Source organism: Leptidea sinapis, chromosome 1, assembly GCF_905404315.1.
Source record: "Leptidea sinapis chromosome 1, ilLepSina1.1, whole genome shotgun sequence".
Classification (NCBI taxonomy): Eukaryota; Metazoa; Arthropoda; class Insecta; order Lepidoptera; family Pieridae; genus Leptidea; species Leptidea sinapis.
Genome location: NC_066265.1, coordinates 9,360,839 through 9,384,487, shown reverse-complemented (window position 1 = coordinate 9,384,487; position 23,649 = coordinate 9,360,839). Strand labels below are relative to the sequence as shown.

Sequence of the window (23,649 nt, the reverse complement as noted above, 5' to 3'; positions counted from 1 at the left end):
ATACCTTCACAAAAATCGTCATCTTTTTGCTCTTAATAATTTTCATTATTATAACAATAGAAATAAGGAATTGCTTGTAAATAGTTCTAGTAGGCTTCATAAGATCTTTAAGGGTAAATGTATACACTTTTTTAATAAAGTCCCAGCCACTGTTCAGGCATTATCTATAAATAAATTTTAATGTTTAAAAAAAATGGCTCTGTCGTAAATCCTATTACTCCACAGCTGAATCTAAGTGACCGGACAGCCTGGGACTAGGTTATGATTATCTTATAGCGGTAGAAATGACTGTACAATATTGTATATTTTTATTAAAAAGAGCGCAAAAACAGAATGCTGGGGAGTTTCCTTTGCCGCTTCTTCTCTCTCAGAGCGGCATTTTTATCCGAAGCGGTCGTTGTATTTAGTACATTAGTAATGACATCAAAACATATTCTAAAGTTATCAATTTTGAGAAAAATTGCCTTTTATGCCTATATTATACCATCCCTACACAGACAAAATAATCAAACCATTTAAATAGAAATCGCTGTTGAGGAAGTGCTTTAAACATATTTTTAAAGTTAAGGTAATATTTTACATAATTACGTGTATCGTGTTGTATTTTTTTGCCGTCAGTACTCTGCGATACAAGTAGCACTCAGTATCGTGAATTGTGACAAGTGGAGTGGTCGCTGTTCGCACGCGTGTTCCGGAAAAATTTACGGGTAAATGTTAAACTATACTGTGTTTAAACAAACAGACAGTGAAACTAAAAGATCTTAAAACCGGTAACGCCACAAACCTAGAAATCATCTCGTTACGACAAAATTCTGACTGAGCTAGTGTTATTTAGTGGAGTAGAGCCGACTTTACTCAACCCAGCGTTACATTAGCGATTGTGTCGGCCTAGTATCGTTCAATAGCCACAAAATAAATCCGTGTTTAATGAAGTTATGACTTAAATAAATAAATATCTGGTTTATTAAAAAAAACTCTCCATATTTACGTAAAGCATAGTTTTCTATCATATAAAGCAAAGAATGCCCATTTAATATCTCGCTAATTATATACCATTTAATTTTCGATACTTTGGTAAAACCAGATAATGATTTGCTGGAACTTATTCATAATGTGCCAGTTATCGCTTATCATATGTAAATTAATAACAATTATAAGATAAAATGTTATGGTTAAGATTGTCGAAAACAAAATAAGGAAAAAAAACGCTATACTGCCATGTGGCGAGGTCATATAAAACTTGTTTGCGGTTCGAGCTATATATATAACGTTAGGTTTCACCATTTATTATTTTGTTAATTATTTAACTTCATAAATTATTTAACAGTCCGTCTGTTATAATGTGATTTCGGAAGTATTGCTGTTATTAAACTAAATAAAATTCTAGTGGGAGGCTCCTTTGCACAGGATGCCGGCAATATTATGGGTACGGGGTACCACAAATGTGTAAGCAATACTGTGTTACGGTATGAAGGGCCCCGTACCTACTGAAATTACTGGGCAATGAGACATCTTATGTCTCACGGTGACGAGTGCAATTGTAGTGCCGCTCAGAGTTTTTGGGTTTTTCAAGAATCCTGAGCGGCACTGCATTGTAATGGGCCGGGTGTATCCATTCCAAATACTATCAGTTAAACGTCCTGCTCGTCTCGTCCCGTATTGGCATAAATCAATAGAATTGTAAAGTTTGTTTCATCAAACATTTGTATGTTCGAGATGCAGAGATCAAATTCATTTTTTCTTGTTAAAGAGAAAAAATATGTAATGAATTTAGCTGTCTGACTCTCCAATCATTTCGACTTATAGAGGAATGGACGTTTTGGGGCTTGAACAGAGGGGAACACATAATTTCAGAGGTTTTTGAAATATCAAGGTTCGACTTAATGAGGTGCTACTGTTATAATAGCATTGCGGACACTTTCACCCCTTTCCCCCATATAAAATAAACATATTATAATTTTTGATGCGACCTTTAGATATAGTGCTCCCGTTTTTGTAACAAACTTAATTAGTTTTGTTTTTTCCGTCCAAAAGCTAGAGCTAACTATATATAGTCTTAACTAATATCTTTCGATTGGTTTTCACCCTTTCACGCTTACACTTTTTCAAGGAGCTTTCTTCCACGTACTACAGAGCTGTGGAATGAATTTCCTTGTGCGGAATTTCCGGGACGATACGACATGGATTTTTCTTAAAAGCCGGCAACACTCGTGTGATTCCTCTGGTGTTGCAAGAGAATGTAGGCGGCGGTGATCACTTAACACCAGGTCGTTAGGTACACTCGTTTGTCCTGATTTTCATAAAAAAAAACCAAACCTAAATAGAATTTTTACGAAATCCCGAGGGAGTGCGGTTAGAATATAGCGCGGGCGAGTTGCGGGTGGAAGCTTGTAATTATAATAATAATAATATTATATTAACGCTGCATTACTTTAATATTTAATTATCTAATAAAGTGTGGTTCTCGAAAAACAAGATAATCATGTCGCTTCGAAAGTCAGGTGTAAAACATAATTTAAGCTGACTTTTTGGACTGTGCTCAAACTTGTTTTGCCGTCGGGCGATGTTGCTCTCACAAGGTCGCGGGTGGGCACATAGGAGTGCATATTCGTTTTTGAGGTACCGGCACGCACTTTCAAAAAATACTAAGCCGCAATATTACAAATTCATCAGATGTTAAGCATATAAGACGCCATTTAATTTCGATTTGCTAAAGAAACACGGAAAACACTTGGCTAGGCATTATCATACAAATTGATTTAACGACAGGTCACGTGACCTGTCATTTGTCAGTACCATACATTTTTTAATCGTTTGTTGTGTCGCTTTCACGAGACGAATGCCACTTGTCAGGCTAGGGCCCCTAATCAGTTAAAGGTTGCGCGTTCTCTCAAAAATGTTACAGTGAATCGATTGTGTATTCTTAAAATATTGCTTTTATAATATAATGGCAATATGTATTTTCATTTTCTGGCTTTTTCTATGTTGCGCTCTAAGACAATGTGTTCTGTTGGACAAATGTGTAAAATAAAACATCAAAGCACATTAAAATGGTTGTATTTTTCTTAAAAATTAACTTTGACGTCTATGCATGCAACGCTAGGAAAGTATTGCCTTTTCATTATTAAACTGTCATTAAAGATATGTTTACTCTGTAGTGCACTCAATCTTACCTTTCTAAAATCGTTAAAATTATCCAATAATCTTCTCACTTTATTCTGATACAGCTTTGGAAAGAAACTCAAAAACATGAAGTTTTCATAACTTATCGAACACGCGCTTATCACCAACAGAGTGCTGTACACTGTCGATTTTGGAATAAACAGTACACAAATAACATCAATCAAATTCTATCAATGTCTTCAACTCCGAAAAGCGTTCCTTTTCTATGAAGTTTGAGATCTCTCACATCACCTATCTCGACTAGCCGTACTGCTTAGACTCCTTAGATCTCGACCCCAACTTGCCTCTTTTCATCACAAAATTGCATTGTTTAAGCTCCTTATATCTTCGACCCCAACTTGCCTCTTTTCACCACAAAGTTGCATGCATTGTTTAATAATTGTTGTCCCGTCAGTGGGCTGCCACAAAGCGCGTGGCGCCCATGGTAGTCTTAAGCCGCCGCGCGTGACCGATGCCAAGGTCAACGGCCTCGGGTTACATTAAAATTTATTGCTTTTGAAGTGTTTCGGCTTGTTTATAAAAACAAACGTGAATGCTTTTGTTATTAAACAAGCTAGCGCTTTGTTAGATAACATAAAGAATAGTTACTGCGTAATTTAAACAAATTTCGTTTAAAGTAGAGCTGTCATACATTTTTTATGATTTTTTTTAGATTTACCTACAGATTACATTTCGATTATTACTAATGAATGTAGTAATTTTTTATAACTAAAATATACTTCAAAGTTACTAATTAGTCATAGAATAGTTACTAAAACATCATAGATAATACAAAAAAGAATTTTTAAATCGACTGCTACAGATAATTTTTACGGCTGACCGCATTTTGACGGCTTGTCGTATTTTACACAGATAAAGTTTTAAAATTAAATATTTTTACTTTTATAGTCTGTTAAATTACCTTTCTTGTGGTATATCGTGTAGCTTGTCTTACTCTGTGTATATTTAACGAAAAAATATCTGTTACCGTTGAGTGCCAAGCAGACATATTATGTCTGATTGGCACCTCCTCCTTAGACCTCTTCGACCACAAATAGCCTCCTTTCTCCATGCAGTTGTATTGCTTAGATTACTTAGATCCTCAACCCCTACTATCCTCTTTCCTCCATGAAGTTTTATTGCCTATAAAATACTTTACAAACCTGCTTGCCATCATATTACATCGTACCATCCGTTCCCTCTCATTATCTGCGAGGTCATTTAGGCTATCGATAATCAAAGATTAACAATATTCCAGCGCTTAGGTGAACAAAACGTGCAAGAAAGAAGAACATCTCCCACGGAGATTCAGCAAGATAGAAAAGGTTAGCAAATATATTGTGACTGTGACCGATTTTGATTGGCAAGTCGTAAGCAGTCAGCCATTCTTGGCATTAGTTGTTTTTGCATTTTGCATTTGAAACGTCTACCTAACGCACAACACATATACAGAATAGGATCAAGGCCTGCTCCAGGCAGGTTCCGACGATGCAACCGCATCGCCTAAACCTGCCTCCAGAGGTCAGGAACTTACTCACACAGAAGCACAGAGCCACTAGATTTTACGATAGGTATCCGTCGGTCGAGAATAGGCGCCACCTTTGCTACCTACAGCGGGTGGTACGGGAACGTATCGCGGAACTCCGCGGCGAACGTTGGGACCGCTTGCTCGGCAACCTTAAGCCATCACATGTGGCTTTCTGGAAGCTGCCTCGCGCGTTCAAACAGGAGCCGCCCACTGTCATGCCTCCTTTGGACAGACCGGGACTGCAGCCGGCGCTCGATGACGATGAGAAGGCTGAATGCCTCGCCGATAGTCTCGAGAGTCAGTGCTCTCCAAATGCAGCAGCCGACCCGACACACGTTGACGAAGTTGATCGTGAAGTTGAACGTCGCTCCGCTCTGAGCCCTCCAGGCGATGTAATAAAACCCACCTCTTACGAAGAGGTGAAGCTAATCATTAAGGAGCTTAACTCCAAGAAGGCCCCGGGGCCCGACACTATAAACAATAGGGTTCTTAAAATCCTACCCTCGACTCTTATTACTTTATTGGTTACCATTTTTAATATTCTATTGTCTAACAGCGCGTTCCCCGAACAATGGAAGGATTCCATTGTTATCGGTATCCCAAAACCCAATAAACCTAAAGCTAATCCGAGTAGCTATAGGCCTATTAGCTTAATTAACTCGATCGGGAAACTTTACGAAAGATTAATTCTCGCGCGTCTTAATTATTACATCGCGGAGCTCAACCTGATACCCGACATACAGTTCGGATTCAGAACCGCTCACTCGTGTCCCTAGCAGGCTCACCGACTCACCGAGTACATTCTCGTACGGCGTCAACTTCACGCTACCACGGCAGCCGTGTTTTTAGATGTCGCGAAGGCATTCGACAAGGTATGGCACAACGGCTTAGTATTCAAGCTGTATCAATTGGGAGTATATTACTGATCGCTCCTTCCGATATCGAGTAGAGGGCACCCTATCCTCACCCAGACCCATCAGGTCTGGCGTGCCACAGGGTTCAGTCCTCTCTCCCACTCTTTTCTCGCTCTTCACGAGCGACATTCCCAAGTTTCCGAGTGTCCAGCTCGCTCAGTACGCTGACGATACGGCACTCTACTTTGGCTCCGCTCTATTGAACCGCTCAACCTTGAGCAGGAACATTACAGTGCTTCAAGCCGCCGTCGATGAACTAGGCAACTGGTTCAGAAAATGGCGGATTGAAGTGAACCCCACCAAGAGTGCAGCGGTACTCTTCGGTAACGCGAATAGCTTCCGCGCTAAAAAACGACCGACCGACGTCATTAAATTGTATGAAACTCCCATACCGTGGGTGAAGGATTACAAAAACTTAGGAGTCACGTTCAACAGCAATATGAACTTCAAGAAACATATTGATACGGTATGCAATAGAGCCCGATTTGTCCTCAGTCTCCTTTATCCACTTGTGTGTGGGCGAAGCAAACTTCCGCTCAAACACAAAGTGACGCTGTACAAAACCATCGTACGGCCCATACTGTCATACGCAAGCGTCGTTTTCGCGCACACCCGACCGAGCTACTTACGTCGTTTGCTAGTAGTTCAAAATAAATTCACGCGTTGAAACGTTGACCTTCACCGCGACCTAGAGCTTCCGACGATAGCTCAACACTTTAAAGAGATCTCGCGACGCTTCTTTGACAAGGCGCCTAACCATCCCAACATCTTGGTTAGGAAGGCATGCGGGTACACCACCCTTCACCATAGTCTCAACCCAATAAGACGTCCTAGACACGTAACGGTAGACCCGGATGACGACATCACCATCGCGAACGCGACACCCACACAAACACCGACACAGACACGCACACACCGCGTTCGCAGGCGTAGGCGCGGTCAACCACCGCAAACCACTGGCACTCGTCACTCTGACGATGGCCAGCGGCCCGCACCCTAGATACACCACACATTGTTTTGATACCCGACGAGACGTTAGTCCTCGTCCTGTAATCGCTTCACTACACTCACTCACACACGGACTGACTGACGGACTGACATACACCACTTACACAATCACAAACACACTCCACAAACAGACACAAACACAAACATACATGCACACAAACATTTACACTACGTACATACATACAAACACACATACATACAATCATAAACACATACATACACACTTACATACATTACACAAAACATCACCACACTCGCCGGCGAGTGTGTTCTTATCACCTTTTCATCTTTCATCTTCATTTTCATTCTCTCTCCTCCTCACAAGCACACAGCCGGTCTGAGGTTCGAGTCTCGCCCCGCGACTGTTGTTGCGTAGTCTTTGCGGCCTCCACGGCCCACGTCCTACTTCGTTGTGAAAGCCAGGGCTGCTAACAGCACAGAGGAGGTTTTAGTAAAAAAAAAACCTAACGCACAAATAGATATTGGTCACGCGTTAAAAGGCTTTCAGGTTGTCTATTCGAACGACGCTAGTATATTTTAAGCCTAATTACGATTGGTAACATAATACCCAACATACTTAAACTGATAGAACCTTTTCAATTCGTTACCGTTTTGTTTGATCGGTCTTATACCTTGCTTGCTGTTAGGAAAAGCTATTTTGTATTTTGATTTGTTGACAACAATAATACAGTTTTTATTATTACAACGATCTGTAATTTATATTATATTATGTTTTGCCTTTATGCACAGACTATACTGAACGGTACAGTCAGGGGTCTCCAAACTATTAGTGACATCAATCTGGCCCACGACATCCAATGTTGCTGTGATAAGTTGAAAAAGAAAACACAGAATGATAATTATTCATTCGGTTTTATTACTTGCAAGCTAAAAGTTAACGACAAAAACGATGACGCAAAAAACTTAAGTATCTAAGCTTAAGCCTATTATTAACTTAATAATAATTAAAATCAATCGCAAAAAAAAACCGCAAATTTATGCAAATTATCAAATCGTACCAGTGGAAGGAAAATTCCAATAAAGATTAATTTTGATATTTCTGTTGAAATCATTGCAGTGTAAAACAATAATTGGATTTCCGGAGCCAGGGAACATTGAAAATCTCAGAATCAAAAGAATTTGGCAAAAACTTAATTTCATTCGCAACGACATCAATGTCTGAGAAATGATTATCAAAATTTGTCTTTAAAGTACATACTTACAGTTTCAACTGCAAAATCGACAAGAAATTCGGTGTCTGTGGAATATTTCACATGTTTTAAACTGTGTGAAACATTTTTTACGTAATTGCGATTGAAATAATATTATTTTATGCCTGAAGGATTTGATATTGGTGAAGCTCAGGAAAAATTCAGTTCATTCATATGATGTGTCAAATCTACATAGAATGCTAACTACCACAGCCATTCACTATTTTCTAAATCGGAAAAAGGCGATGCTTCTCATTAAAAAAAATCGATCTCTGTTCGAAGTTCAAAAAAAACGTTAAGGGATATTTCCGCCAGTATGTGTTGTAAGACATTTTCTCCAATCTCTTCAATAAACTCTTGGGATTATCGGTGATTCAGTCCAGTGGATTTGCTGAAGTTAACAACTCATATTATGACAGGTTTTAGAACTTCAGACATCTCCAAATATTTTCCGCACTAGGACCGTTGATGAATGATACAATGTAAGACTAGTGGTTTAGAACCACCATCATTTTCTACAGCCTTCGGCACAAGTGCAACCACTCCTTTATTTTATCACACCTGTTTTTGCCTCCATCAGTTGTAATAGATTTCAAGTGCTTCCATCGAAGGTTCTTTTTATTAATGACTTTTATCTGCCTCAGTAGTCATGCCATGAATACTGTCAATATCAAGAAGTTCCTCATACACTTCTTAACCCTTATCTACTCCGCGGATAAAAATCAACACCTGAGCAATATCTGACACATCTGTTGACTCATCCAAGCCTAGAAAAAACCACTCAAACTGTCCATTTTTGGCAGACAGTTGATATGATATATTTTCTACAATTTCTTGCACCCTCCAAGGCACGGTGTTTGCTGACCAACTGACACTTAAATAAAATTTACCTCTTTCGGGTTATATTTCTTCGACTACTGCAATCAAGCATTCTTTTATCATTTCTCCATCAGTGAATGGTTTTCCACGTTTTCCGATTTCAAGAGCGCACCAATGCTGACGCGAGTTGCAGACTCTTGTTCAGTATTCGCTTTGGTAAACATAGATTGCTGCGATTTCAAAGCTTCAAATTTTTCCGTGGGTACTTGAAATAGATAGTACATAGTACCACTACTTGCCACTAGATGCTGTTAAGAGTCATACATAGTTAAATATTGAAATGCAAAAAAGCATATATTTGCGACTAGTCAAGAAATATAGTTAAAGGCAGAAAAATTAAAACTTATTTGACCCTTGGAACATCCTGAAAAAATCATTTTGACATTTTGTCACATTTTGACACATCAATTTGACAGGAGACCCTTAGCTTGGTGACCCCTGGTGGGTAGAAGATTACCTACATTACTCTTACATAACATTGATATGCTGTAGCCTCAGAATACAGAACAAACCAGAGCGAGTGTTCAGTCATGTTTATATGCAGTGCATTCGAGTCTCATCCAGTCGCGATGGGCAGCCAGCCCTTCAGGACAATACCGCGCGTCGGCCTTTGATAATTTAAAAAACTACGCCGTCCCAGCGTAGCTTACAGTGCCTCGCGTTGACTTTTTCAGGTTTATTATGCATTTATATTTATGCTGTAGCATTCCGTTGACCTGTAATTAATGTCATTATGAGATAAAATTCAAGTTTAAATCCAACGTAATCTTTTAAGTATTACAAAAACAAGTTTAATATTCTTATTGAAAAATACTTTTATATTTAGTACTTGTTAACACTTACAATTTATTTTTATTGCAATATTATGACGTGCAGTGTCGGCCTTGAATAATATTATTGTCTGTTTTTCACATGCGCCTGTAGCAATATTCCAAGATATAAAAGTATAAGTTAACTAAGTAACTGAAGGTCCTGTATAAATTGGTATGTAGGTATAATTATTTTAAAGGAAAATGAAATAAAATAGAAAATGAAATAAAATAGAAAAAAAATGGTTTCAGACAAGATGCCAATGGATGGGGAAGAGTTTCCTCTCGAAGAGGAGTACAAAAAGGACACTGGTATAAAAGAAGATGACATCAAGGATTTGCGACGCTGGCTGAGGACTCAGCCACATTTGCCTGAGAAATATATCACAGGTAAATCTAATCACACCAATGTAACGTAAACGTATAAGAATTATAATCATTTTTTCTTTATAAAATCTCATAAAAATATTTATAATTTATTTATTTACTTATACGGAACCCACAATCAATCAAAACAGTTTATTGAAAGTAGGTATTTAAAATTACACTTTTTCAAGTCAAATAATTACACACACAGTTCTTGAAAAGATTTAAATAATACATATAAATATGATCTGACAGCCAAAAGTGTTATTACCTTAGAAATAACCACTTAGAAATTTTGGAATTTGAAAATTTTTAAATTTTTTAAAATAATTTGTGTATGTGTAATACATTGTGGTATGAAATCAGTTATTGTATCTACGAATAAAATTATAAAGTAGTAAAACTTGATCCTATTTTTTTACAGAAGACATATTTTTTTAGAATAATTATATCGGGCTTATTTGTCCTTTCACAAAAACGATTGATGATAGATATTAGTTGACGTGATGGGTAGGCCACCTTATGAGGGGTGAATCCCACCAAAATAGATTAGAGCAATTACAAAAATGTGGAGAACAGAAGAAGGTAGTTCATACGATGGGACAACGAACTGAGACAGATAGGACGACCACTATGGACTAGAATAACCAGTAACCGGAAAGAATGGAAGACCTTGTAGAAGAGAAGGACAAATAATAAACAGAAAGAGGACACAGGCTGTTTGAAAGTTACTGCATATAATTAATAATTTATTTAATATCGTTATGCAAGTTAACCTTCCGAAATCGACAAGTGCCCCTGCGCCGCGGTTATCCATAAATCGGCGCGAATTTGGCGCGCGGCAGCAGTCTGTTAAAACGTATTATGCGTGACTCAATAGATTGCTTATAATAAACATATTATTATATGAAAATAAACCAAGTCAACAGTCTTTGTAGTCAACCCAAATGTTTTTAAGAATACCCTAAAATTTATTACTGACCGCTCAAGTACTAACCAGTAATATGTATGATAGACAAATGTTATTTATTTTCTCGTAGAACTATCAAAAATATTTTTCATAAGTTAAATTCTTATATACGCTTTTATGTATTAAAGTAACTGTAAAAAGCAATGTATCTAGTATTAAAAGTCTTAGTAACTAGTATTAAAATACAGGCCCGGCTTAGTTTATTGCTAGTGACACCTAAAATAATATAAAATATTTTAACTATATATATATCCCCACCATCTGGATGTGTGGCGGTCCTCCACAGTGCGGTTTACAAGGAGCTTTCTTCCACGTACTACAAAGCTGTGGAATGAACTTCCTTGTGCGGTGTTTCGGAGACGATACGACATGGGTACCTTCAAAAAAAGCGCGTACACCTTCCTTAAAGGCCGGCAACGCTCCTGTGATTCCTCTGGTGTTGCAAGAGATTGTGGGCGGCGGTGATCACTTAACAACAGGTACCGTACGCTCGTTTGTCCTCCTATTCCAAAAAAAAAAATATTATAATTATGATTATTTGAGTAAATGTATAAGAAAGCTATTGAAAAAAGCTATAAAACTTTGCATAATATACCATCTTATAAACCAAATGTGGGTCAAAACTTGGCCAGGGCATAGTGTGCCATACGGCACTTTCGATTTTGGTGTATCTCAAAAATCTAGTGACATTTAGAACTTTTAAATGTATTCTATCCATATAGTTAGTAGGTAAATATTGTTTTGTTAACTGTTATAAAGGCTTTATTATTATTACCTAACGTACGTATTTCAGACCTGGATCTGATCTTGGCGTACCACGCCTGTGACCGCAGCTCCAGCGTTACCAAGGATGTGTTGGACCTACACTACACCCTCAAGACGCTCTTCACACCCTACTTCAAGGACAGGACCCTCGACGATAGCGTTCAACAGACGCTGAAAACTGTGTAAGACATTACATCACTATCACTACATATTATTTTAAAACAAAGTCCTCCGCCGCGTCTGTACGTCTATCTGTTCTCGATAAACTCAAAAACTGCTGCACCGATTGTCGTGTTATTTTCACCAATTGATAGACTGATTCTCGAGGAAGATTTTAGTGTATAACTTGTTTAGTTTTTGTTTATATTTTGTATACATTATATTTGTTGGAGGTGTCGGAAAAAATAAGCCGCCTGGGAGCTTTAAATAAAAACGCCGTCTAAACCCATTGAAATATAACAAAATCATGTGTGGTGGAACTGTCTATCTTTCATAGGTCTATACAAAGTCTGCGATGGTATATGTCTATCTCTTAAGAATATACTATGAACATGATAACATACTAGGTACATACATTTTAATACTTTAAAAATTATCAATTACATATAAAGTGGTAATGTAAAAGCTGTTTACACAGATACGATATTAATACTTGTCAGTTGATTACTATATATTATAAAATCATTTATTTCCGATGGCTTTAGATTACATTATAATCGAATACTTAGTTTTAAGATTGTTTTTTCTATTGACAGGACAGCCTCTGTCGAGTCAGCTAGTTAACTATATATAACGTAATATACGGAATAAATAATAAACGGTACCAAAAATATGACCCTGTTCGTTTAGTAGTTTTACTTTAGGTATGCCTAGTAGAGAAATTCAAGATTCGATTATTTCGTTTATTAATTTGCTCAAAATCGATGAAAATTGCAGCTACACTAATTTAAGTTTATATTATCTTATATCTTTTACAATATACGTATGACATTAAGTCTTTTGAAGCAAATTTTAAGCGTTTTATTTTTGTTTCGATACTATTACGTTGTTCCATGCGACCCATTCAAACCAAAGCACAACATGTCGAAAAAAAATAGCGGCAAACTGTTAGTTAGCCTCTATTTTCAGCATGGATCGCACACTGAGTGACTGACCATGACGTAAAAGTGTAAAACGTAGCTTTACCTACACTAACGCGGTGTCCTACGTGGGCGAATCAACGCGAACGCGATTGCGAAACGATCCGATGCGAATTTAATGCGGTGCGGAGCGATGCGGCTACTCAGTCCTACGTGCGCGCGAACCGTCCTCTCCGCTCCCTCCGCCGCCGTTCAGTTCAGTTAGCATTAATCATTTGCCATGGACGGACGCAAGCTAATGTTGTTGGAAAATTCATATCTTAAATATGAGATATTGAAGAAGTGTATAAAGCAGAGAAGTGGAACTAATACTGTGTTCTTAGAAAGGCATACTCATGGGGAATTTCATAATTTGTACCAGGATTTACGTACTCAACCCCTGTTGTTCAAGGAATATTGTCGAATGTTACCTACAACATTTGACTATATTGTACAAGCCATTAAACCTGTTCTGCAATTTACTACAACAAATTTTCAGGAACCTATTTCTGTAGAAGAACGACTTATGGTGACTTTGAGGTAAGAAAACTATGAAATAATAAACTATGAAATAAATGTTAGAGATTATATATAATATTAATTAAGTTTAATTAGTAAGTATGTACATAATTGCAATACTTTCACAAAGATGTGTAATAGCCATGTTGTTGAGCAATGGATTGTGGTGGGTTTAACTTTGACAGCTCCATTAGAAGAAGCTCCTGCATCTGCGTTCTAAAATGTAATTTGTTGAGTGATGGCAACTGTTTCATGTAAGGTAATATTGATTTGAACCAAAGAAGGTCGTCGTCAGTATTATCTGGTTGATCTTCGCGAAGAATTTTCATTTTTTCTCTCTCAATATCGAGAAATGCTTCGAGACTTATATCTTTTCTTTTGCGTGTTTGCGTGTTTGTTGATAGCTGGCAACGAGGATGAAGGCGAAGGACCTGGCAACGAGGGCGAAGGTGGACGATCTTGTCGAAGGCTGTTATCTATGGACATGTTCTGTGGTATTTCTTCTAAAATAGACGCAGATTCAGGGAGCTGGGTGTTGTCATTGTCAGATGCGTTCATGTTGAATATCTCTTCTGGACTAGCCGCGTCTGAATACACTGACAGATCTACTGAATTGCTTTCGGAGTCTTGTGATATAATATTCCCTTCTGTTTGTCGGGGTTTCAGAACTACTTTTAAAAAAGACATGGCCTCAAAATGTGGCCATGTGCCTGTATACTTCGGCTCATTATCGGCGTCAGTCCCAGAACGTGGCTTAGGATTTTTTTTTAATTCTTTACTAAACGTGTTTCTCTCAAATTTTTCCATTTTTTCTTAGTCATTTCACCTGAAAAAAGAATGGGAATTATAACTTAATATTTTGCATTATTTCAGGTATTTGGCCACAGGTATACAATTTCGGCAACTCGCTTTCTCGTTCAGAATTTCAAAATCTGCTATTTCTACAATCGTACCACAAGTTTGCAAAGCTATATGGACTCAATTAGTTAGGAAACACATGCCCGAACCTTCAGAAGATAGCTTTAAAAACATAGCGTTATGTTTTTGGGACAGATGGCAGTTTCCTAATTGCATTGGATGTATTGACAGAAAGCACATTCGCATAATAAAACCAAAAAAGAGTGGTTCCATGTATTATAATTACAAATCCTTTTTTTCGATTGGGTTGTTAGCAGTCACTGACGCAAAGTATAAGTTTGTAATGATAAATGTGGGTTCCTATGGAAAAGACAACGATGACGGTGTTTTTGAGGAATGCCCCTTTCGAATAGCAATAGAACAAGGAAGACTAAAAATACCTAAAGAACAAGTATTACCGGGCTCTAATATCATAGCTCCGTATGTGCTCCTTGGAGATGCGGCGTTTCCTCTAAAGAAATACCTATTGCGACCTTTTCCAGAAAAATCAACGGTTAAAGGGGACGCCAAAGATAATTATAATTATCGCTTATCTCGAGCCAGAATGGTGGTGGAATGTTCTTTTGGTTCAATAACTTCTAAATTCAGAATTCTACATAAATCTATCGAAACGAATGTTACAAATGCAGTTCATATCGTCAAAGCCATATGTTTACTACACAATATTATAAGGGATATTGAATCAATAAATGAGAATGAGTAAATGTCTTTCCGAAAAACATATCAAAATATGTCACAAACACAAAGACATAATTCTCAAAGAAGATACAATGCTACATCACGAGCAGCCGCACAGGCAAGAGAAAACTTTAAACTGTATTTTGAGTAACTACCTTTGCTAAGAATGTAATAATAATAAAGAAATATGTTGTACTTACTTGTAGTCCCAATTATTTTAGCCACAGCCTCCCATTCGCGGTGCGATAATAAACGGTTGTGGTAACTTTTATTCCTTTTGTCCCATAATGTAGGACGTTCTTGGATAGCAATAATAAGATGTTCTACTTCCGACATTACTACTTAATTTTTGCTTGAAAAAAATATGGCCGACGCGTCCACTTCGCGCGAAAATATCAAGCCAACTGATCGCGTTCGCTTCATTTCGCGCCGCTCCGCACCGCACCCCACGTGCGTTTGGTCACGTAGGCCACTTCAATAGGTTTCGAATGTTTGTTGTTTTCGCGACGCGCCGCGCCGCTTCGCGTTCGCGATTGATTCGCCCACGTAGGACACCGCGTTAGGCCCGTTGTCATGCGCTGCCTGACAGCAAAGGCTATATCTAGACGTATCACTTATGTATAATTTATGGTCGCAGTTCTGACTTGGAGGCTACTAAAGTAATTTGCTTATATTGTTTATACGTCTAGATCACTGACCTCTGCCTGTTTGATATTCACCATTTTGGCGCTGTTGGCCTACATCGATAGATGGTGGAACACTATTTACAATAAAAGAATGTGTACTTGCTGATTATATTATAAATAACACGGAAAACGAACGAAATTAATTCAAAGTAAAAATACTTCAGAGTATTGTACGTTCCTTCGCATTCTTCGTATTATACGTCAACATTAGTTCTCTGGACGCTCGCGAATGGCGCTTCAAATAGGCACAAATAATTTGCTGTCAAACATATGGAATAGCCTGTCCAGTGGTATTTATACAGGTCAGTGATCTAGATAAACTATGACAGAGCGACAGATGAAAAACCTTTATTTTGAGCACGCAACTAACACAAAGCGTCATACAAATCGTGAGTGTAAGACGTAGCTTGTCACGCACACTAGACTAATAGTACTGGGCTATTTTTATCGGTTGTCGAATAGCAAGAGATTGTATAAGATCTTTCCATATGGATTATCTAAGGTAATTTATTTATTGCTTTTATTTTTTCAGATTGATGACTACGCTGCCGATGCGAACCAAAGAAGGCTATGTTATATTCTATACGCATCTTCTTAATTACGATGCCAAATATTTTAACTACGGAGAGGCTGTTAAGTATGTCAGTTTTTTTGCAATGGACTCAATGTCGTTCTACATAATATTATGTACTATTTTGTAAAGAGACCCCCGTCAGTTCTTCAACTTCGTATGTAAACTGATATGGCTATTATCACTGTTTATAAATCCTTATTATTTGTCGTTTCTTCGATAAGGACTCCATTTCATATGTTCATGAACGGCGAAAAAGTTTACCATTCGTGATACGAATTTGCCATTGCACGCGTAAGATGGAACGAAGACCGTTTAAGTGAATGGCATCGAGCTTCTATATAATATATTTATATGACGGTGCACGAGCGATCACACGATCAAGATCTTCGTGCTCGTTCATTTTTTGTTGTCATTGAACACGAAATCAACTAAGACGTAATGGTAGGTACACTTCACAACGCCTTATGATAATGTAATAATAACGTGGTGTTCCTGGCGTGCGCGTGCGACACAACCGCCTCGCTGGAAAGTTCTTATAAATTCATTACAAAAGCTAATCAATGACAATACAATAAGAAAAATATTAGCTAGAAGCAGAATCACATTTAAAACGTGGATTACAGTATGATTATTGAGATGTATTAGAAATAGAGATAAAATGCACGCTAAATTAAGGAAGGGAAATAATAATGAGATATTGAGGTTAACTTATAAAAGATATAGAAATTTATTTCATAATATACTTACGAAATGTTAACAGAAATATGATAGTGATAAAGTTAAAGAATGTAGTGGAAACCCAAAAACATTGTAGAAGACCATTTATAATATTGTTAATAGAGAAAAACCAAAACATATCGCACTTGAATTGCTAGACTCTAACCTACCTCCACACCAGGCTATTAATCAAGTAAATAAATATTTTGGGAACATAGGACAACAACTTGCCAACAAAATACCATCACATCTAACAACTAAGTCAAAAGCAAACATAAATACAACCTATTCACACTATTCATCATTTGTCTTATTGCCAACTTCCCAGTAGAGCTTGAAATGCTAGTTAGTATGTTAAAATCCAACAGTATACGATGGGATGGAATCAGTGGAAACGTTCAAAAATTGCTCAAGGAAGGGATATCTAAGCCTCTCACTGACCTTTTCAAACACTGTTTGGAATATGGAGTTTTCCCAACTGCGCTAAAAAAGTCGATATTAGTCCACAAGTCCGGACATAAAAAGTGTGTGAATAACTATCGACCAATATCTTTGCTAACATCAATATCCAAGATTCTAGAAAAAATCATCAAAAATAGATTAAAATCATACTTAGAAAACAAATAAACTGCTATCAAATAAGCAATATGGATTTTGATTACATAGACATACTGATGATGCACTGCATTCATTTACAGACTATATTGTTACCCTATTAGATACTTAATTTAAATGTTTAATTATATTCTTGGATTTAGCAAAAGCCTTCGACACAGTTTCTTTGCCCCTACTTATAACAAAACTAGAAAGTCTAGGGATTCAGGGAAAATAACTACAACTGATGCAAAATTACCTCTCTGAGCGAACAAAACTGGTAAAGGTCGGTGAAATGATTATAGTATAATAAATGGGGTGTAGCTGCTAAGTCGCACATTCTACAACTAGGGAAGAGCATTGAGCAGTAATTTAAAATAGCTGATATACAAGACGCTCCAGAAGCCTCCATCAAGGCTTTCTGAGTGTTTTTACATGGGCGATTCCAGCTACTTCACCAGATTTAGCACACAGGTCGTTGACAGCGATGATTTGCCTATGTCTAAAACATGCATTACTATGCCAAAGATGCGGGGGTCATCTGTAGAGCGAGACTAAAGCCATGGAGCGCACATACGAGGGTCAAACTTAAAGTTCTTAGATAATCAACTCACTTCTAGGATTAATACACAAATAAAATTTGAAAAACAAAATTTTATTTGCGAAGGACAACCTGAGAGTTGAACAAAGCAAACAGAATTTTGTAACGAGGCGGTACGGCGGTGTTAGAGCACCGGCACGGAACGCCGGAGGTTGTGGGTTCGAATCCCACATCGTTCATAAAATTTTATTTTTTAAAATTTTATTTGTGTAATCAAGACTAATTAAACTAGCAAGTTTATTTATCTTTTGAATAATGTGTCCATTCATGTCAATACATCGTTGCATCAATTAACCATCGAGATCTTTACCCATCGTCCTAAGGGGTCCCTTCGACGGCCTTTTGAAATGCAGCCATAGCTGCCTCGGCGTCCATAAAACTTTTCTTTTATATTCGGGAATAAATTAAATTCGCAAAGTGACCAAGTAATTTCACGCTTACATCAAGTTATCCTTTACAATATCATGCTCCCATATGTTACGTTTTGATTTCCAGGGCGGTGATTATGGTGTTAGATGCGTCTCAACACGAACAGGGCACGTGGCCAGGCATGCTGCTTGCTATAGATTTTGAGGGTCTGACATTACGACACATGACTAAAATTGATCTTCAAAATTTGCAAAGATTTCTATACTTTTTACAGGTGTGAACATTTTTTATTTTTGTGTACATTAGTAAAGGTGATAATTGAAAACGGAAAGCCAAATCAAAACGCTTATCTTATGTTTTATTGCAAATCAGGTTGAATAGCGACGAGCAGGATTTTAGATTACAATATACCTATTCTTGCCATAAATACTGACAAAAACACAAAAATAAATTTTCTATTTCAAAAAACATTTATTACTTTTACAGTGTGTTAGTTTAATACATAAATATAAAACAATTTAAAATATAAAAAGCTTATTTGAAGTAGTATCATAGGCTGCAATACAGTTATTTTAAAGTTGAGGCCAGTTATCAGTAGGAGCACGCACTCTTTCCATGGGAAAATTCTTCACTGCCAATGGTACGGATTGTTTTACGGACTCCAAATTATCATGGTGTTTAGAGCAAGCCGTACTCTCTAAAACTGACCATAAATCATAATACAGCAAATTAAGATCGAGACTAGGCTTCGGCCAGTCTTCAGCTCTGATGAAGTCCAATGTGCTGATAAATTTTTCATAAAAGTATGGCTCAGTCACTCCTTCATAGCTAGTACCCCACCAAACCATCACTGAAGTCGGATAGTGCCCATGTTGCACTCTGTCGACTAATTGGGAAGCTTCATTAGAGCTTTGAGCATAAATACGGCCATTGTTTGTTAAGATGTTACTCAATTGTCAAAATTTTCTCATCCGTAAACAATATTTGCGTACCGCTTCAGTAGTTGGTTTAATTTTACCACCTTATTATTTTTAAATAATCTGTTAAGAAATGACCAGTACGTCTCTGATAGGCTAAGTCATCATTTAAAATACGCGACATGGTTCTAGGTGCTATCTTCCTCTCCCAAGATAAAAGTCTTTTACTTTCGGACAGGATTTCTTCGAATTCTTTCCCATACTGCTTTGACCACCTTTTACGTATGAACACTATGTGGACAGCCTACTAATAGGACTGTACCTATTAATAGCCCGGTATACCGACATTTTACGAATACCAAGCGTATGAGTTTTAAACATTGCATTTGGCTCCATACCTACTTTGTGTAGTGCAATCATAGCGATTCTGTTCTCTTTATCACCCCACCACATTTTAATATCACAAAATATTGTACAATTTATTAGCGCCAAAAGTGAAAAAACGCAATGGACAGTCATATAAAAATCATAGATTCCAAATTCAAATGTATTATTTTGTTTATTTTTAATTGTAACAGTATTTATGGCCAGATGAAGTATATCCTTTAATTCTATCCTTAAGTTCTATCTCGAGCCAGTCTCGAGCAATGTGTGACGTTGACGTGCCACATGTTCTGTTTAACTTTGCTAATAATTGAACCTAAAATGCCGGGTTGCGTAGTAAAGCTATGTAAAAAATATTTTACAAGAAATAAGAAAGACACTGGGATCACATAATGTCATCAGTAACAATTTTATTATTATATTTTGTATCTTATTAATTTCAATGTAAAATAACACGAAGCGTATGTTACAAAATTTGTAAGATCCATTGAGTGTCAAGATGCCACGCACTTGTGTGCATATAACAGTCTCCGTAATAGAAAATCTATTGTTCTTATGTAGTGCGGTATCTAGGAGCACAGGGGAGACCAATCCTTAATCTAAGCCTATAATATTAAAGCAATTGTAATCAGACAGTTACTGGCAAAAAAGCTTAGTTGAAAAAGATTAATGACCAAAAACTTACATCAATCGTGTGGATTACATGAAGTAAAGAAAACGATAAAATAATCGCTATGTATATGAATCACATCAACCATAATAAGGAACCTTTTAAGCGATCATGAGTTTCCATCCGTGGTGTTTACCAATCATATTGTTTCCAGGAAGCCATCCTGGTGAAAGTAAAAGGGCTCCACTTCCTAAACGCGCCCCCATTTATCGACAAATTGCTGATGATGGCCAAGCCGTTCTTGAAGAAGGAGTTAATGGACATGCTCGGGTTTCATGTAACCGGCTCCAAAGAAGTTGAGAACATTCTACCGATAGAGGCATTGCCTAAAGACTTTGGCGGTAGTTATAAGACCTCAGAGGAATGCGCAGGTAATGTATTTGAACCATCTATACTCTGTAGCGTTAAGGTGCAAACAAATTACCCGCGGCAAACCATCAAACATAGGCCCTCGAACGTGCCTCGGGGCGATCCACTCGCTGTCAGTCTTTGAGACCATATCAAAGGAGCTTCTGGCGTTCGCTCACCCGCAGTTGGAAGGGATGTAGTTAAGATAGATGTAGTTAGGGTATATGTGGGATATAAAAATGAACAACTGATAATGAAATTGACAGTCTTACTCGAAAAGCGCGTCGGACATGTTCACTAAGGCCGGAGTACCTGACTTCTTCGCGATCATAAGATCACGAACATCATCGTTTTGGAGTCGTCCGTACTTCTAGTAACGAGATTCTCAGTACATTGGCGGAGGATTTGAACTGTTCCATTTTCAGGCACTGGCACAGTGCACCGGCAGGCGAACAAAAAATAGCCCTAATACGACAGGTAACAAACAGGTTCGACCAATTTACATTAAGAGTGACGACTAAATGTTAATTATGATATAAGCTTATTACCATCGGCAATTTTTAATTTTTAATTATTAATTTTTATTTAATTTTTAAGTAACATACATTGTATTGGGTATATACCTTTTAATAAAGACTATTATTATTATATTCTCTTTATTACAATTTCATCTTATTTTCTACATTTATATATATATAACATATTTTTAAAAAACAATATTATAAATATAAATATAAAAAATAGAGTCCCGCCGGCGTTGGTTTACGAAAATTCCGCCGGTGGTTAGGGCGACAGACTGAGGAACTTCCGCACGATGCGTGCCGTTCCCAAAACAGCTGCTTACTGATGAGAGACTTAACATCTTATGACATGGTGACGATCGCAATTCTAGGCCAGCTCAGAATTTTAGTGTTTACAAATCCTGAGCGGCACTGTATTGTAATGTGCAGGGCGTATTGATTACCATCAGCTGAACGTCCTGCTCGTCTCGTCCCTTATTTTCATAAAAAAATTATTTAATAAATCTATCACTGTCTATATGAAGTGTGAGATATTTATTACATTATGAATCTTTTGATTAGCGAGTTATAAAAATAAATTTCTACATAGTCTAATATATAAAATTCTCGTATTGCGGTATTTGTTACCAAACTCTTCCGAAGCGGCTAAACCGATTTTATATGAAGTTGTGTTCATATCGGATAGGTCTGAGAATCGGCCAACATCTATTTTTCATACCTCTAAATGATAAGGGTGACCTCACCTATAAACATTGTTTTTTTATTTGGTGACAATTTTGATAAGAATTTTTATTTATTTATTTATTTAAGATGTACCAACCATAACTCAACTAAACATTAACAATTGATTTGCACTTACATACTAATTCTAGGTTGGTTATTCTAATTAGGTACATTCAGCATTTTAATTATGAAAAAAATTAAGTAACTTAGTAATAAATCTTAATTCTAGAAACTATACAATGTAAATAATTATAAAGTGGTAAGTGTGGAATTACAAAAAATAAAAGTAAGAATAATAAGTCATTAACAATCTAATACAAACTATTATCTACCGTGGTCGTTATTTTTTCTAAAACTTTATTTCTAAATGACTTAAATGTGTCGTGAAAAATGTCAACGTCATGAACGTTGATATCATTCAATGTTGTAGATATTCTATTATAAGGACCGTATTGTTTCACATTCGTTCTAGAATAATTATTTGAAAATATTTTATTAATCGGTTGTCTTGGTAAACATCTTGGAATGAAGAAATTTAAGTTAGATATTATGTTAGGTTCTAAGGATCCGTGTATAATTTTATAAAGGCCACAAAGGTCCAGAAACTTTCGTCTGTTGGACAGAGAAACAATCTTAAAGTGATTTAATCTGTCACAGTAACGTGATCGATTTGAGAGGCCGCGACATCTTTGAATGACAAGAATTTTGTTAATGATTTTTAAATTTTTTCCATGCGTTTTATGTGGCATTTATAGAAAGGGTTCCATATTATGCTATTGAACTCTAAAGTAATTTTGATAACAATATTACAGAAGACGTGGTGAATCTCTTACGTCGTAACGAGCAGTATTTCGCGGAAGACGGCAAAAAGCGCGTGACAGAGTCCCTGCGGCCCGGCAAGCCCCCCGCCCTCGGGAACATGTTCAGTGGCCTGGAGGGCTCCTTCAAGAAACTGGATATTGACTGACATCGAATGCTCCATAGGCGGTGCAATACCTATCTCACTTACCAGGGTTGGCCTGATATAGAATTTACCGCACTTACAATGAAGTAACTACAATTTTATTTATTTTTTGAACAATTTTTAGTTTATTTTATACTTTTATTATACTCCAAGCGCTGGTGATTGTTATAAAGAAGAATTATAAGAAATTAAGTAAAATAAATTTTGTTTTTATTTTTTAGGTCTTTTAATTTTATCCCTAACTAGCTGAACAGACAGACGTTGTTCTGTATATAATAAATAAAATAATGTTATTATATGAATTTGTCAATAATATATCATAACATATAAAATTACTTCGTAAAATATGCACCCTGCTGTCGTAATGAAATTGTTTCACAGCAGAACTGTCTAACCGTGCGTCAATAAATTCTCTCATAGAAATTATGTATGGACACATCAAAGGAAAAACAATTTTGTTGTTTTTATTTAATTTAGCAGCATTTTCCTATTTATTCACCTTTTAAACCTTCTCTGGACTTCCACAAATAATTCAAGATCAAAATTAGCCAAATCGGTCCAGCCGTTCTCGAGTTTTAACGAGACTAACGAACAGCAATTCATTTTTATATATATAGATAGATATATAACAGAAATAACATGTTTAAATATTTTTGAAGAACATGAGACATGATTTCTTGATATCATCTGGGTCGCGGAGGTTTTATCAACGACATAATATCTATTAATAACTTAA

General features: G+C 36.9%; 1 protein-coding gene across 1 annotated transcript; it reads left to right on the top strand.

The window, feature by feature from the left end:
- The first annotated feature begins 620 nt into the window (after window positions 1-620).
- On the top strand, window positions 621-23,129 carry LOC126971002 (retinaldehyde-binding protein 1-like). Its single transcript, XM_050817198.1, has 7 exons — window positions 621-707; window positions 9,764-9,901; window positions 11,641-11,794; window positions 16,064-16,168; window positions 18,513-18,660; window positions 20,512-20,728; window positions 22,762-23,129. The coding sequence occupies exons 2-7, from the start codon at window positions 9,769-9,771 to the stop codon at window positions 22,914-22,916; spliced, it is 912 nt and encodes a 303-aa protein (XP_050673155.1). The 5' UTR covers window positions 621-707; window positions 9,764-9,768; the 3' UTR covers window positions 22,917-23,129.
- The last annotated feature ends 520 nt before the right edge of the window (window positions 23,130-23,649 follow it).